This window comes from Carcharodon carcharias, chromosome 1, assembly GCF_017639515.1.
Source record: "Carcharodon carcharias isolate sCarCar2 chromosome 1, sCarCar2.pri, whole genome shotgun sequence".
NCBI lineage: Eukaryota > Metazoa > Chordata > Chondrichthyes > Lamniformes > Lamnidae > Carcharodon > Carcharodon carcharias.
The window spans coordinates 61,074,423-61,092,067 of NC_054467.1; the positions used below are offsets into that span (position 1 = coordinate 61,074,423).

General features: G+C 41.9%; 1 protein-coding gene across 5 annotated transcripts in view; it reads left to right on the plus strand.

Annotated features, from left to right (window-relative positions):
• The window catches only part of LOC121282290 (hedgehog interacting protein), a 226,516-nt gene that overhangs the window by 154,376 nt on the left and 54,495 nt on the right, over nucleotides 1–17,645 (plus strand). For all 5 annotated transcript variants that reach the window (XM_041195939.1, XM_041195949.1, XM_041195964.1 and 2 more), the window contains exon 11: nucleotides 2,125–2,206. In XM_041195939.1, coding sequence (XP_041051873.1) covers nucleotides 2,125–2,206 — 82 coding nt within the window. The remainder of the gene's footprint in view (nucleotides 1–2,124; nucleotides 2,207–17,645) is intronic.

Here is a 17,645-nt window from a genome sequence, read left to right on the forward strand (position 1 = left end):
GCACAGTGACCTCACACAATACTTATGGGCATGCAATATTTTATTTCTAAGAATTAACATTCATGTAATGAGTATCAGATAACAGGATTTTCTGACGGTAGACATCATAATATTTAATAATAAGCAGAATCTTTGTAAGAACATAACACTTTTCCTTTCACTTTGCTTTCTTCCTCCTTGCAGAACCTTCTAAGAGGTCTTACCCTATGTACCTAATTACCCTTAACTACACAGGGGTTTATATGTAGTAACATTTATATAAATGAAGTCAAAACAAATTAAATTATCTTTAAAACAACCTGTCTGGAAGCAGACTTTAATATCAAACAAATATAAAATAATTGTACTTCTGAAGTTAAGTTCTGAAGAAGAGTCATCTGGACTTGAAACGTTGACTCTTTCTCTCCACAGATGTTGTCAGACCTGCTGAGTTTTTCCAGCAATTTTTGTTTTTGTTTCAGATTTCCAGCATCCACAGTATTTTGCTTTTATAAAATAATTGTATCTGGACTCCAAGGGTTAATTTAGGAGATATTACACAAGCTAGAGTTGGAATTTAGAAAGTTATTCACAGGAACAAATGGGGTTGATCGAGAGAAACTATTTTTGCTGGTTGGAGAGCCTAGGACCAAGGAGCATAGTCTAATAATTAGAGCCAGATCTTTCGGGAGAGAAATTAGGGGCAGAAATTAATCAGTGAACTGCGGACCCCAAAATCGAAAGCGTAAGTGTGTGTCACTTCTACTTATGAGTCAGCAACTGTTGCACATGGAATTGAATGCTCATTTTCAAGGGTGGCAGCAGCCACCTGGGACACAACTAATCACTCAGTGGGGCAGGCACCAATGACCAAATCCACCATCAGGTGATTGCAAAGCTGCTCCAGGTGGGCCATAAAGAAGCCCCCAGGACAAGCATGCAGGCTCGGCAGGCAGGGAGCATAGGGGACAAAATTTGCAGGTTTGGAAGGATAACGTCTAGAAGCTAAGCCTTCATCCTTCTTTGCAGCTCCAAATCTTTTACCACTATAATTCACCCCTCATAGTTCTATATCATTTACTGGGACACCCCCCTCCAACCACTCCCACCCACATCCTGCAATCCAATCACCTGCTGGGATTCCCATTACTCCTACACTCCAATTAACTCCTGGGAACGCCCCCTCATCATTCCCCACCCTACCTCCGCTCTTCGCCCTTGCCGCTACTGACGGTGGCAAGAAGTTCCCACCATTGGGCACTGTGAGTCCCAACCCACTGCTGAAACACCACTGATTTAATCCCTTAAATTTAACTTGCCTTCAGGAAGCCAAGGTTCCTGGTGGCTTCATTAAATTCCACCCTACGATACACTTCCAAACACAAATTATGGTAGAAGTTTGGACTCTCTTCCTAGGTTAATTGTAAATTTTAAAACTGAGATTGATAGATTTTTGTTATCCAAAGGTATTAAGAGATATGGGGAAAGGACAGCTATATGGAGTTAGATCGCAGTTCATTCATGATCTCGTATAATGATGAAACAGGCTTAAGGGGCTAAATAGTCTAATTCTGTTCCTATGTTCCTACAGAAAGAACATGTACATACATTGTGCCTGTTTCAGCTAAGCAAAATTTGCTGACTCATTCCTCAGGGCACTGCCTTGACCAATCAGGGTCAAGCTGCCTGGTTTAAATTTCAAACAATGGTTGGCAGTTAACTGTCAGTCACCATCAGTGGCACATGCTCCATGGCAATGTCACTTGCCAACCAATCAACACTTTCTTCACATACAGTATAAATTGTTGTCTTCCCCTTATATTGGTATTCTTGCAAGTGTCCTGATGAGTGCAAGATGAAAAAACTTAGACATGTCTCTTTTTTTCAACAATTACTATAATAATTAACTTCTAATAGGGGATTTGACATTTTGGTTTACAGATATGTAAGTTGACATTTGAGGGAAGGGAACATTCATAGTCATGTAATTTCTTTTAAATATTTTCTGAATAGGTATAGACAATACATTAATTATGCAATTTGTTTTAAATATTTTCTTAATGGTTATAGACAATATATTAATAAATAATAATATTTAGATTGCTTGGGGCAATGTTTGAAAACTTTCCAATTTGGTGTTTGCAGGCGAGGTCTACATTTTGGCAAGCAGTAAGAGTGTGACACAAGTGCACAGTGGGAAGCTCTACAAACTGACTGACCCCAAAAGGTACAGCTCTGGCTTGTGTTCATGGAACACGTAGTGTTCAGTTTATGCACCACATTGTATCAATCAGTTGTCATTATATCTGCTTGACAGCTGATATAAACAATGAATAAAAACAATGCAGAAAGCACCATCAAGCTGTTCAGTTATGAGGGGAAAAATATCATCTCACATCTGTATTTTGTTAACCACTAAACATTAAGCACAGGTAAAGCAAATGTCATTGTACCTGAAACAAAGTAGTAAAACCTCAGAATTGTAAAACAAGCCTTCGATGATTGAAAAACATTTTTAAATCTTTAAAGAAAAGTCTCTTATGCATCTCCATTTAAACCACATAATTGCAGAAGCTACAAGAAGGATTAAAATGAGTCTCTTATTTTTGGTAGCATTGTTGTTCAATCTATACTTTACAACATTACAATTGATTGTGCTTTCTTCAACATTAAAGCAGAACTGAATGTCAATTGCACTGGTTACTCTCATGAATCCATAAAACAATGAAGATATAATCAGATTGTCAATAATTTTTACTGACTTATATCATCATGGTAAATAGCAGTCCAAATGCCAAGGTTATTTTGGACATTTACACTAGGATGTATAATCTATTGCATATTCAACAACCAGAGGAAGTCCTGTCTCCCATGTTGAGTAGTTTAAAATGTTGTACAACTATCTGCTCAGATCGGCTAAGTTTATTGTCAGAGCTTTATGGTTTTTTGTTGACTATTATCCACTTTCATCTTTAATACTTTTTTGAAATCATTGGCCTACTAATGAGGGTTGTCTGTGGTCTCAGTTTTTCACTGTTGCTACCAATATAGGACATAACTTTCATTGGTGTTAGCCTTGTACTTTGGTGCTAGTGACTGAAGTTGTGAACTTGAAAAATTTTAATAAACATAGGGGCCAAATTTTCACCTGGGTGAATAGCCACATTTAGTTCTTTTTTTGGAGGAAATCCAATTTTCGTCTGCATTCCCAACCCTGCACCATATTCCTCTGGCCTTTTTGCGGGTCGGGAATGCCTGGTGTATAAAATGCACATGCACCTCCACTGAGATTGAATTCCCTTTTAAAAGGAGGATGAAAATCAGATTTCTTTCATTTTTGTCTGGTGATGCGGGGCTTTGGAAGCCCATTAATATCATGCCAGGTTTGAGAGTTTGTAAAGAAAATGGAACACCTGCTGAAGAGCCTGGAACATTCTGAAAATAAATTGTAATGTGTTTTGACCTTAAAATGACCTTATTAAGTGTTATATTATAATGTAGATGTATTTTTAATGCAATGATTCATCATAGGGTTCTGTCCTTTAAACTACGTTCACTCTTACATTGACCAGCCTTGTGTATTTGTTCACATTCATTACAGTGCTTTTTCAATAGAGAATGCATCATAATGCAATGAAAAATGTTATAAAATTCCTTGTCAGCCAGTGCTGTCATCTATTCTACTGTGATTTAAATGGCTCTGGATGATATAAAAAAAACTGGCTCTGACACTTTAAAAATACTAACCACCTGCTCCCTTACATTGATTAACAGGCATTTTGCTTTTAAATTGAAATGAGCACCTTCTGTTATTTCCTTCTCAGAGAGTGGACCATTGTTTGGACAGCTGTGCCCATTATCAATGCTTGGCTGAATTTCAAGTGCTAATAGTATATATTCCATTCATCTGAGAATGAATGACAGTTTCAAGAAGATCTAATAACAAATTGTCCCTTTATGATTTCTGGTTTGTTGACAAAAACAACAAGATTTTACAAGGTTTTTTTTCACATGGACGAATGCATCTTTTTCTCAATATCAATGAAATGGTGGCTTTTATTAGATGATGAGAGTTTTTTCCCCATGGAATGTAAAATATTTCCATTAATATTGCATGGAATCTGAGGAGTTTATATAGTGCTTACAAGGTAAGTGACTATGGAGGATACATGGGGGCATATAGGTGGCATAGGTATTCTGAGAGGATAGAATGGGACATAGTGGTCACATGGGTTGGCATGGGTGATCTGAGGGTCCCTGGGCTGGTGTGGGGGTAGAGGGAGGTGAGGGATGAGGTTTAGGGGGTCTATAAACAGTGTCGGGTGTTGGGACACTATGTTGGAGAACTGAGGCAGGCCTTCTAACCGGCCCATCTCCACACCCACTCTCCTTGTGCACTCCAGCATGGCTCACAAACTGTGCTGCGAACCCAATCCGGGTGTGAAAAGGCACACATGGGCTGAGTTTGCTGTTAAAGTGCACAGGTCCAGTTTTCCCTAGAAAGATTGAGCCCCTGATTGCACATTTTAATGTACTCCTAGTCTTAATCGCAAAGTACTTCGGAAAATGCAGGATTTACAGCTGGGTGGTAAGTATATGTATAACGGTCTCAGCCCAGATGTCGATGAAGATGGTTTTCAGAGTAATGATCATGAGGTAGAGAGAGACTGTGATCCCATATCTAAGTCATTTATTTGACTTTTTATATTCAAAACTTCAACTATTTAAAGTCACTATTTAAGCAACCAACTCCTAAGAATAGGTGTTGATTGTCTGAGTTCAGTGTGCCAGGAGAGCACATTTGCAGCTGAGCATAGGGATGGAGGTGTTGCAAGTGGAGAAGAGGTGCCAGTTTCTTCCAGGCCTGCATATCCTGATTTGCTATTATTAACATGATGAACTCTTTGTATTAATTTCATGCATAAGCTCTTCATATTTGGAGCAGAAAATAATCATTTCACACCCCCCAAAAATTTGATCGAAGTTTCCTTTTTTCTCAAATTGTCGAATAGTGCAAGTCACAAACTTTTAATTGGAGCAGCAACTCTTTAAGGGTTGCACACTTCAGTTTCAATTAACTCATAAGAGCAACTATTGTGCAGTTCTGTGTAGCTTAGATTCAACAGAGATTGAGCATTCAGCTATAATTGTAGTCCTCTTGCTTAATAATTGCCAATGAGCTTTTTGTGATATTGATGCAACAAAGAAAACGTGTTGGAGCTGCATGACTGCTGTTGCAATCATGTAGCTTCAATCAATGTTTTGTCATCCAGCCACCCCACTCATCGCTGTAACTTTATGGTATTCTGCTTGATGTAAGTCAAAAGGCACCAGGTCAAAAATTGTCTCAAGAAGGGCAAATATTATTTAAATTATCAAGTTATTATTTGAAATTCATTATTCATTTGTATTAAATTATTATTTAAACAAAATAATCTGAAACTGGAAAGCATACAGCACATAAATAGACTATTGCATTGGTTGCGATGGAAAACTGTTAGGCATACTCAGAACTGTGGCCTTAGTGGAATCCTCATTCATTCAACAGCTGGGTATGGAGTATCCTGTGGTGAAAGGATGAAATGGGGTAGCCTGTTAACTGCAAAAAAAGCCAGTGAGGAAGATGATGCCGCATGTCCAGTTATGGACTATGGCCCAGATCTCCCAAGAAGCGGCAATGATAGTCGGGTTGCTGCTGCGCTCAAAACTTCTCCTGATTTGATACTGCTGCTCATTTCTTCTGGGGTCTTCAATCCCTGCTTTCTCAGAAACACATTCCCTGGGGAACTCTGTCAGAATATGCCCCATTTATATGACATGAATGCCATATGGTAGGTTTAACAGTCTAGTCTTAATGCTAGTTAAAGTAAGTTGATAGTCACTTCAGGCTGGGTCAAGGGATAAGTGGATAGGCTGATATTCAGGTTGGGGTGTAGTCAGGTCAGGCTGAGGAGTAAGTCAGGTGGTTGGCTCAGGCCAAGTTGGTCCAGTGGCTAGGAGGGTTTCTGGGTCAGGGGTGGGTAGTTGCATCTGGGGGATAGTTGGAGGTTAGGAGGGATAGTAGGGTCTGGTGGAACAGGGTGGCCTGGGGTTGTCAGGTGGTTCAGATGAGGGGGTATGTCAAGTGGCCAGAGAGGTAGTCAGGGGACTAGGAGGGATTGCTTGATTGTTGTGGTCAGTTGTTAGACTAGGTTTTAATCTGTCAAACATTTCCCTGGGTAATTAATTACCCAGTTCAGTACCATTTACACAGGGTCCCAGGAAGCAGGGGAATTGCCCATTGCAATTTGCAACCTCCCAGGCAGGTCTACAGATCAGGACTTCCCCTAATTGCCCTTGTACAGAGGGCATTTAAGAAGTAATGACATTGCTGTGGGTCTGGAGCCACATGTAGGCCAGACCAGATTTCCTTCCTTCCCTACTCTAAGGGGCATTAGTGAGGGGTTTTGTGATCATCATTAGACTTTTAATTCCAGATATTTATTGAATACAAATACATCTGCCTTGGTGGGATTCGAACCCAGGTCCCCAGAGCATTACCACTATGCCACTGTCTCCCCATGGAATTGTAAAGAGCAGGCAACAGTATAAATATGTAAATTACTGGCTGTCTTAACAGTCATTGTAATGATACCTTTACACTTCTACATATTGTTATGAATATGTAATTTCATGATTCATATATTTTAGGAATATAACTTCTATTTGAGAATGGAATGTTTAACCGTAAGATAAGTGGGGAAAAAACCTGGGTAAGTGGACAGTAAACAAAGACTAAAGTAATTGCAATTCAAAAAGTAGCCTATTTAATAAGGTCAGAGTGAGAAATGTGAAAACATTAAACAATGGGTGACCCCTTTCTGAATACAAGAGATCCACAGTTGGGTCCCAGATCAAAGAAAGGTTTGAGAGCAAAGGGTAAACAAGGGAAGTTCTTAAAGTATCCATATACTGTTCAGATCAAAGAACAAGTTTGGGAATTGTGGTTGATTGATTTGAATCTCTTTCTGGGATATCCCAGGTATGATGTTGCCTTGGGGTTGATTGCAGGGAGACACTCTTTCATTTTGGGTTTATGTGTATGTCTTCTCACAGAAACAGTATTAAGCTTGGAAGACTGTGAGACGGCAGTGGTGTATCTGCCATCATCCAAAACAAGGAGCATAGAGGCCATTAGGAATCCAGAATGTTCCTGATCTGGAGCCACTATGCAGGAATTGTGAGTGGGACCTATGCTCGGAATAAAAGGTCCTAGTTCATGAGGAATTGAAATTGTCAGACCTGCCTGGTAAAGCCAGTAGAAGCGATGGACAATGGAGCCCTCACATAGAGAGAAAGCTCTGGCCGTCTAAGTGCCAGTTTGCGAAACTGAGGAGAATGAAAGTGAATTCCTAAGAGCTATGGCACACCTTGTGTTTGGACTCAGGAGAAGTGAAGGAGCCCTCAAAACCCTGTAATGTACAGGGGAACTCTTGGGTGAAATGAACACAGAACAGGAAGTCGTCTGTTGAGATTTTCATGTTTACATAATGAAGATTTGCAAAGTCTGGTGTTGTTAGTAGTATTTGCTTTGTTTAATTCTTGTACAGTAAAACCTTTAGTTTAAAACAGGAAGTCTTCTGACATAATTTGTTCAGTGAATCAGTAGGAGCCTGAATTTCCTTTTAAAAGTTAATGGTCTCCCTTAAGATTATAACAAAATACAAACCTATCAGTTGTGGCATTATCTTTATTAAAAATATTTGAATGCTACTTGTTCCTGTGTTTAACTCTTAACAATATTACTACTCTTGAGCTATTGTTGTATCATTCTTTTAATTTTGATTCCTGGGGTCGGATTTTCAAATGGCCACCAAGGTGGAACTGGAGGTGTAAGGCGTCACAATTTCCCATTGCCAGGCCACTTTCATTCAAGGAGGATCCGAGAGGTGACAGCTACCTGCGCCTAAGCAGCAAGTAGTCCATTAGGTCAATTAAATAGCCTATTAAGGCCACTTCCTACACACTGACTGGAATTTTTCAGTCAGTGTACAGGCCCTTCACTGAGGCCAAACACAGCCAAGAGATGGAGGTGACCTCCCTGCAACAGACCGGGATTTGGAATGGTGGGGTGATGCAGCATCAAGTTAGTGAGGGAACACTTCCCCCCATGCCTGCCATAATCATCCAGCCATAGCTGTAGCCACTGGCCATCCACAAAGATAACTCAGCAGCTGTGGCCTTCTTGATGTTAAAAACTTTCAAAAGTTCATCTTGTTTCCATCTTGAGGCACCCTCTCTCTCCCCTACCCACATGGGCAACTCTCACCTCTGACAGTGGGGCTGACAATATTTCAATGCTAGAGGGCCTCCTATTGGCCCTCCAGCCTTGGGAGCCCACCCCTTAATTGAAGTGCACACCCTGGCCAATAATTGGCATGCTCGTTAAAAATAGCATTGGACATCAGGTGCCCAGGCAACAGGGGGTCAGGAAATGTACCTGACATCAGGGTCCTGACCCCAGAACTAAATACAGCCCCATAGGTTTGGCATTGGTGAGCAACTCCCAAATTTCATGCTGCTGAATCCTACTTCCACAACCCACTAGTAGACCCTTAGCCCCTGAGCCTGTGTCCATCACCAAGCTACGGAAAATAAATTTAAAACCATAATCACCATCAACTGCCTCACAAAATCTAACTTAAAAAGAGGATAGTATAAAAGCAGTTGTAGTCTGGAGCTGGTAGGAGTCCTTGGACAGTTAAAAACTGTAAACCCAAATCCTGTGATTTATGCACCCTTAGGGCACAGCTACTAACATCAGTTAAAATCATCAGTGGAGACATCTGTAATGAACTAGAAGTTCCAACTCTACTTGAGGGTATTTTATGTCAATTTTTACAGATTCAATGAAATTGTTCTTGGTTTGAACATTTTTTAAATACCCTAAGTCACTCCAAGTCTGTCAACATTCATTTGGGAGTTTCTCACAGAAACATTGCATATATGCAATATAAGCAAATCTAGCCAAGAGTAACAAAGCAACTTCCGTCAGTTATTGAATTTTGGGGTAATTTTGATAGGCCACAAAACATGACTTCATTGCAATAGGCATTTTTGGCTCTACGGTTGCCACTTTGTTGTAGAATGTTCTCTGTGTTGTGCGTGCGCACTTCTGGCGCAACCTGCACAGTATGTCATTTTGGTGAGGCATAGCGCTGGTGTTAGGAGCATGGGCTGGAAGCTGTAGAGTAGGCAGATTGTGATGTTAGTCAGTGTGTAATGTTGACTTTATGCCAGTACTGCCATTTCTGAGCTCACCAGGCCAGTCCTCTGTTAACTTGCACAACAGGAAGGAAACCGCACACCACCGCACCCCCCATGTTTCCACTGCCCCACCAGCGTTATTTAAAGGAATCATCAATTGCTTCAGCTTAATTGCTGACTGGTTCCTACTAGCTCTTCCCTTCTGCTGTTTTACTTTGTTGAAGTCTACAGGGAATACTGCTGCAGGTAATTAAACACTTCGTTCTGACTTAAAAGGTTCTGGTCAGACTACTTGCTCCCAGTCATGGTGCAGTAGTTACCAATCCTCTTGGCCTGCAGCATGATCGGGAGATTGAGCACGGGTAACTTAGAGGTGCTTACAGAGAGAGGAGGGGGAGAAGGGGTCTCAGCAGGAGACCTTATCCACCTAGGGTCTTCAGGAAACATTTCTCATACCTTAACCCTATTAAGGAATAAAGTGTGCAGCAATTCCATTTGACAAAGGAGGTGTACACTGAAATCTGCCATCTCTTGGAGGTAGACCTGCAACTTCAAAGCAGGGCAAAGATGGTGTTGTCAGTGGCAATGAAAGTGACTGTGGCCATAAACTTCTTTGCGTTGGGATCCTTCCAGGATGGAACAGGTGATATCTCTGATGTTTACCAATTTGCCATCCACTGCAGTATAAAGGAGGTGACCAATGCTCTTTATGTCAGTAGAGGGGAGTACATTACATCATTCTCTCTGGCCAGGCAGAAGCAAGCAAAGTGTTCCCATGGCTTCCCATGCCAAGATAATCGGCATCCCCATGTTGTAGGATATTATCGTGTGGCTTTATGAGTGCTGCATCTAAATTCAGAGTCATACCTCAACTATTCAGAGTCACACCTCAGCATTTATTGCCCGTCCTTGATTGTCACAAGATGGTGATGATCTGCCTTCTTGAAACATTACAGTCCACTTCCTGTAGGTACACCCACTGTGTTGTTAGAAAAGGAGTTCCAGGATTTTGACCCATTGAGTGGGAAGGAACAGTGGAATAGTTCCAAATGAGCATGGTGTGTGACTTGGAGGGGAACTTGTAGGTGTTGGTGTTTCCATGAATCTGCTGTCCCTGTCCTCTTGGGTAGCAGAAGTCATGGATTTGGAAGTTGCTGTTCAAGGAAACTTGAAGAGTTGCTGCAGTACATCTTGTATATGATACGCATTGATGCCACTGTGCATCGATGGTGGAGGGAGTGAAGAGTTAAGGTGGTGGATGGGGGGTGCCAATCAAGCAGACTGGTTTGTCTTAGATAGTGTCGAGTGTGGTTGGAGCTGCTCATCCAGGCAAGAGGAGAGTATTCCAACACACTCCTGATTTGTGCCTTGTAGATAATGGATAAGCTTTGGGGAGTCAGGAGGTGAATTACTCTTCACATAATTCCCAGCCTCTGATCTGCTCTTGTAGCCACAGTATTTATATGGCTGGTCCAGTTCAGTTTCTGGCCAATGATAACCTCCAGGGATGTTGATAGTGGGGATTCAGCAATGGTAATGCCGTTGAATGTCAGGGTGATGTGGTTGTGTTCTCTCTCGTTGGAGATGGTAATGCCTTGATGTCATGGACAGTGGCTCTTGCCTCACCTCTTGGCTTCAGCTCTTTTGTCCATGTTTGACCAAGGCTGTTAATGAGCTATGGAGCTGTGTAATCCTGGTGGAACCCAAACTGAACATCAGTGAGCAGGTGGATGAACAGTTTGATAGCACTGTCAACAACACCTTCCATCACTTTGCTGATGATTGAGAGTAGGCTGAGGGGCCGGTAATTGGGCAGATTGAATTTGTCTGGCTTCTTATGGACGGGACATAACTGGGCCATTTTCTACATTGGCGGGTAGATGGCAGTGTTGTAGCTGTATTAGAACAGCTTGGTTAAGTGCATGGCTAATTCTGGAACCCAAGTCTTCAGTATTACTATGGCGATGTTGCTAGGGCCCATAGCCTTTGCTGTATCCAGTGCCTTCAGCTTTTTCCTGGTATCATGTGGAATGAACCAAATTGGCTGATGTTGGGGACCTCAGTAAGAGGCCCAAATGGATCTTTCGCTTGGCATTCCTGGATGAAGATGGCTGCAAATGCTTCAGCTATGTCTTTTGCTGTCCCTATTTTTGGGCCTTATTCAATTCCACCATCCACATCCACACCACCCACCCCCCCCCCCCCCCCCCCCCCCCCACCCCCGCCGCCCCCACACAACCTGCCCCACCCGCAGACCCAAGTCTTTTCTTATAAAGTTGCTTCTTGTTCTGTAAAGAGTTGGTAGTTGATTTGGAGATAGAGAACACTGGTGTGGAATACTCTGGCAAAATGTGACAACTGATGTTCCCCAGTGATCTGTATAAGGGGCCGCAATTTGTCACTGTACAGTGATTTTGATAAAGAAACAAAAAGTTATGTATCAACTTTTGAAAATGGCACTTAATTAGGAGACACTGTAGGTTGTGCATATGGGAGAAGGATATCACAAAGGGATATAGATAGGCTAAGTGAGTGGACAAAACTGTAGTAGCTGGAGCTCAGTGTGAGGGCCTTCCTTGTGTTTATAACGTTGAGGAGTGATGTAATTGGAGTGTTTAAAATAATAAAAAAAGATTTGGTGGGGTAAACATACAGAAGCTTTTTCATCTGGTGGCTTAAAATTAGAGCTAGGTCACTCAGTCCTTTTTCACACAAAAGATGGTATTCTCTTTCAATTTTCCTAGCATCCACAGTCTTTTAGAAGTTACAAGACTAAGATTAACAAATTTTTAATAGGTAGGAATATCAGGGGATATGGGTGAAATATGGTTATTGGAGTTCAGGTACAGATCAACAATGAGCTGGAATAGGCCCAAGGGGCTGAATTACCTTATTCTGTTCCTATGTTATCATGTATTTTGTGATACCAGTTTACTTCTGGTTGGTCTTCCAAATATTGCCTTCTTCTGTGTGATTATTTATTAACCAATGATCTGGCCTATAATTTTCACTGGCAGTCATGCTCACAGTTCACCCCCTCACTTCGTATTCTACTCTCAGCTTTCTGCTGCCTGACATGATCCTCATTAATGGTGACTTACTTAAGAGTGCAATCACTAACTATCGGTTTTATTTTCAACCTGTGGCTTCTTTCTGATAATCCTGTGATCTATTGCACTTTGAAGATAACAATGACTGCAAGAGAATTTGTTTCTGATGGGGAGAAACTAGAAATTGAGAGCAGGTTGGTAGCAGGCAAAAATGGACCAAGGTTATAACCAGTAGCAAGAATTTGTGCCAAGTTGCTACATTACATTTCCTGTATAGTACACTATGCAGCCATGGCGCACTGGTGGTGAAGGGATGAATGTATAATGTGATAGATAGGTTGCCAATGAAGCTGACTACTTTGTCCTGATGGTGTCGACCTTCTTGAGTTACACTTATCCAGGCAAGTGAGGAGTATTCCATCACACTCCTGACTTGTACCTTGTAGATGGTGGACAGGCTTTGGGAAGTCAGTTATCGCAGAATTCTGAGTCTCTGATCCGCTCTTGTAGCCACTGTATTATATGGTTGAACCAGTTAAGTCTCTGGTTAATGATGGCCTCCAGTATGTTGATGATGACGGATTCAGTGATAGTAACGCCGTGCATTGTCAAAGAGAGGTGGTTAGATTCTCCCTTGTTGGAGACGGACATTACTGGCATCTGTGTGGCAAAATTGTTACATGCCACTTATCAGCCCAAGCCTGAGTGTTGTCCAGGACCGACAGCATGGGGGCACAGATAGCTTTATTATTGGAGAAGTTGCATATTAAGCTAAACACTGCAACCATCAATGAGCATCTCCACCTCTGACCTTATGATGGAGAGAAGGTAATTGATGAAGCAGCTAAAGATAATTTGGCCTAGAACACAACACTGAAGGACTCTGGAATGATGTTCTGGGACTGAGGTAATAAGCCTCCAACACCCACAACCATGTTCCTTTGTGCTAGCCAATGGAATGGTTCAGAACATAAGACCTGAATAAATAGGAACAGGAGCAGGCTTTTTGGCCTCTTGAGCCTCTTTTCGCCTAACTATTCACCTTTTCTGAGCCTCTTTTTTAGTCCTCTATATGTTGTTGGTACTCACGGCCCACAACAGCAGGATCTTTCCCCTCCCACCCCAAGTCTCCTCTCTAGCTCAAAGAGATGCCCTTAACCTTGACACTGGGCTACATTTTTTTTATTCTTTCATGGGACATTGGCATCACTGGCTAGGCCAGCATTTTTATTGCTCATCCCTAATTGCCCTTGAGAAGGTGATAGTCAGATGTCTTCTTGAACTGCTGCAGTCCATGTAGTGTAGGTTCACCCACAGTGCTGTTAGGGAGTGAGTTCCAGGATTTTGACCCAGTGACAGTGAAGGAACAGTGATTTAATTCCAAGTCAGGATAGTGTGTGGCTTGGAGGGAACTTGCAGGTGGTGGTGTTCCCATGCACCTGCTGCCTTTGTCCTTCTAGGCAGTAGAGGTTGTGGGTTTGGAAGATGCTGTCAAAGGAACCTTGGTGAGTTGCTGCAGTGCATCTTGTAGATAGAACACATTGCTGCCACTGTGCATCGGTGGTGGAGGGAGTTGATGTTGGGGGTGATGGATGGGGTGCCAGTCAAGTGGGCTGCTTTGTCCTGGATGGTGTTGAGCTTCTTGAGTGTTGTTGGACTCATCCAGCCAAGTGGAGAGGATGTTGTTAGTGGGGAATTCAGGGATGATAATGCCATTGAGTGTCAAGGGAAGATGGTTAGATTCTCTCTTGTTGGAGATGGACATTACCTCCACTTGTGTGGCACAAATATTACTTGCCATTTATCAGACCAAGCCTGGATATTGTCCAGATCTTGCTGCATATGAATGCGGCTGCTTCGGTATTTAAGTTGTCATGAATGGCGCTGAACATTGTGAAATCATCGGCAAACACCCCCATTTTTGACCTCCTGCGCAAACGGGGTGACCACCTTGCTGAACACCTTCCTGTCGCTTGTCATTTCAACACACCATCCTGCTATCATGCCCACATGTCCATCCTTGGCCTGCTGCAATGTTCCAGTGAAGCCCAAAACAAACTGAAGGAACAGCACCTCATCTTCTGATTAGGCAACTTACAGCCTTCCAGACGTAACATTGTGTTCAACAACTTCAGACCATGAACTCTCTTCATCCCTTTTTTATCCCTTTTTCAAAATTCATTTTTGATTTTCATTCATTTATTCATTGTTTTATCCATTTTTTTATCCCCCTTTTAATCCCATTTTCATCCTTTTTTCCCTACCATCACCCTCCCCCCCAACCCCAACACATACACCCCCTCCCCCCCAAGGGGTCATCTGTTACTTGTTCATGTTGTTCTTTTCTGAGTGCTTACCCTTGTCCTGCTATTATCACATTATGTTTTCTTACCTTAGCAACTATCAGCACCTTTTATAGTCCTTACCACTACCATTAATACTCCCTTTGTTCTTTTGTTCATAACATCTTCGTCAATCTCTCCTTTGCCCCCACCTATTGCTGGCCTTCTATCCAGCTTCACCTGCTCCATCCACCTTAAACGGTATAAATTTAATCACATTTCTACTTTTCTGTAGCTCTGAAGAAGAGTTATATGGACTCGAAACGTTACCGCTGTGTCTCTCTCTCTCTCTCTCCACAGATGCTGTCAGACCTGCTGATTTTTTCCAGCATTTTCTGTATTTGTTTCAAATTTCCAGTATCCGTATTATTTTGCTTTTATCTTGCAGTGATGTCCTGGGATTGAGATGCTTGACCTCAAACAACCACATCTATCTTTGTTTGTGCTAGGTATGATTCCAACCAGTGGCGAGTTTTCCTCTGATTCTCATTGACTTCAGTTTTGAAAGGGCTCCTTGAAGCCACACAGTCAAATGCTGCCTTGATGTCAAGGGAAGTCGTTCTCGCCTCATGTCTTGAGTTCAGCTCTTTTCCCCATGTTTGGACTAAGGCTGTAATGAGATCAGGAGCTGAGTGGCCCTGACAGAACCCAAACTGAGCATCAGTGAGCGGGTTATTGCTGAGTGAGTGCTGCTTGATAGTATTGTCAGCAACCCCTTCCATAGCCTATGAGACTCATGCTTTCAGTTGCAGAAAAAATTATACACCCCCTAACTATACTGTCTGCTACTACAACAATATTCCTTTTCACTCTCCCACCTTTAATGGTGCCATGTACATGAATTGTTCCTTAGCAGTACCAACATTGTCATGATGTGCCAGATGGCCTTCTGTACTGTTTCTATGTATCACAGTGTTCTAGTCAGTTTGCTCATCCTCCGTGGAGGATTCGCTGCTGTCCATACAGGCTTCAAGAACCTTGTACTTGTTGGACAAGGGTAAGGGCTGAAGCTCCTCCAGTGCTACCTCCTGGATCCCCATACCTGCCTCTCTCATAGTCACACCCTCCTCTCCCTGACCTTGGACTAAATTTGTGGCACTTAACCTATGAGCCTTCTGGAAAAAAGTGTCCAGGTAACTTTCTCCCTCCCTGATGCATCGGAGTGTCTGAAACTCAGACTCCAGCTCATTAACTCCAAGCTGAAGTTCTGCAAGCTGCAGACATTTACTGTAGATGGGGTTGCTATGGATCACACTGATGTTCACCAGTTCCCACAGCTACAGCTGCAACATAAATCCTGCCCTGTCACCTCTATTTTATTCAAATTAATTAATTAGGTTTTTGAGTTTTGAAATATCACCCAATGATTATTTGTAGTTAAAGTTTATAATAATACAAGTTTAGCCATAAATTTAATACAATACTATTATCCTCTCGGTCCTAGTTTAAACTACTGCCCTAGTTTAGAGAAAAAAAGCTGTAAAAACGCACCAACCAATCATCTGCTTGTACACCTAATTAGTGCCCCCAGGTCACAGCTCTCAAGTCTCGCTGACTCTCGTTCCCTCTCTCAGACCTCTCCTTGTCTTGTAAAAGACGAAAACAGCAGCCTCTCTTCACTCACCAAATTCTCAAGTACTCTGTAGAAGCTGTATTCATTTGAGCTGGTCTCTGTGCAACTTACTTCATGCATTAGCAAAAGGTCCCTGATTCCTATTGACTTCAATCTTGTTAGAGCTCCTTGATGCCACACTTGGTCAAATGGTACCTTGATGTCAAAGGCAACCACTTTCATCTGACCTCTGGATTTCAGTTTATTTGTCCGTGTTTGGACCACAGCTGCAATAAATCTGGAGCTGAATGGCTCTGGTGGAACCCAAACTGAGCAAGGCAGGTTATTAGTGGACAAGTACCTCTTTGTAGCACTGTCGATGACACCTTCCATTGCTTTGCTGTTTATTGAGAGTAGACTGACAGGGTGGTAATTGGCCAGTTTAGATTTGTCCTGCTTTTTGTGGACAGGAAAAACCATGCAATTTTCTACACTGTAGTGTAAATATCAGTGTTGTAGCTGTACTGGAACAACTTGGTTAGGTGTGCAGCTAGTTCCGGAACACAAATCTTCAGCATTACCATGAGGAAATTGTCAGGGCCCATAGCCTTTGCTGTATTCTGTGCGGTAAACTATGTCTTGATCTCCTGTTGAGTGAATCAAATTGTCTGAAGACTAGCATTTATAATGCTGGGGACCTCCAGAAGAAACTGAGAGACTTCATCCGCTCAGCACTTCTACCTACCATGTTTTTCACATTACAGCAGTGACTACACTTCAGTAGTACTGCATTGGCTGTGAAGTGCTTGGGAAGTCCTGCGATCATGAAAAGTGGTATATAAATGAAAGTTTCATTTAAGATAATATAGTTAGCGTTTCCATTTAAAGTACCTCCGGTAGGAATTTATGTCAGCCCACTAATAAGAGCATTGAAAATGGTATAAGAGAGAATTAAACCCAAAGAAGGGCTTTATGTGGTTTCTATGCTCATTGGGCAGTCATAATTAATGAATACTATATATCATATGCTGTTCTAATGCAGAATTTGCTTATTTTCAAAAGAATGAAGAAACCATAGCAAAATAATAACCAGCATTTAATAGTTATCATCTGGAGAAATCTGAACAAAATATAACCTTGTGAAACAAAGCCATTTTTAATTCATTTTTTTTGGTTCATAAGGAGTTATAATGCAAAATTCTGCCCAGGTAAACTTGAACTCACCCATAACCCTGTTGCCTGTATCCTGATTTGCACCAATCCATTTACCCGTCACTGCTGTATGTGCAGACCTACATTGGCTCCCAGCCTGGCAACAGCTCAATTTAAAATTCTCATTCTTGTTTTCAAATCCCTCCTTGGCTCGCCCCATCCTATCTCTGAAATTTCCACTAGCCCTATAACTCTCCAAGATTTCTGTGTCCCTCCAAGCTGACTTCTTTTGCATCCCCAACTTCTTTCACCCCATTATTGGTG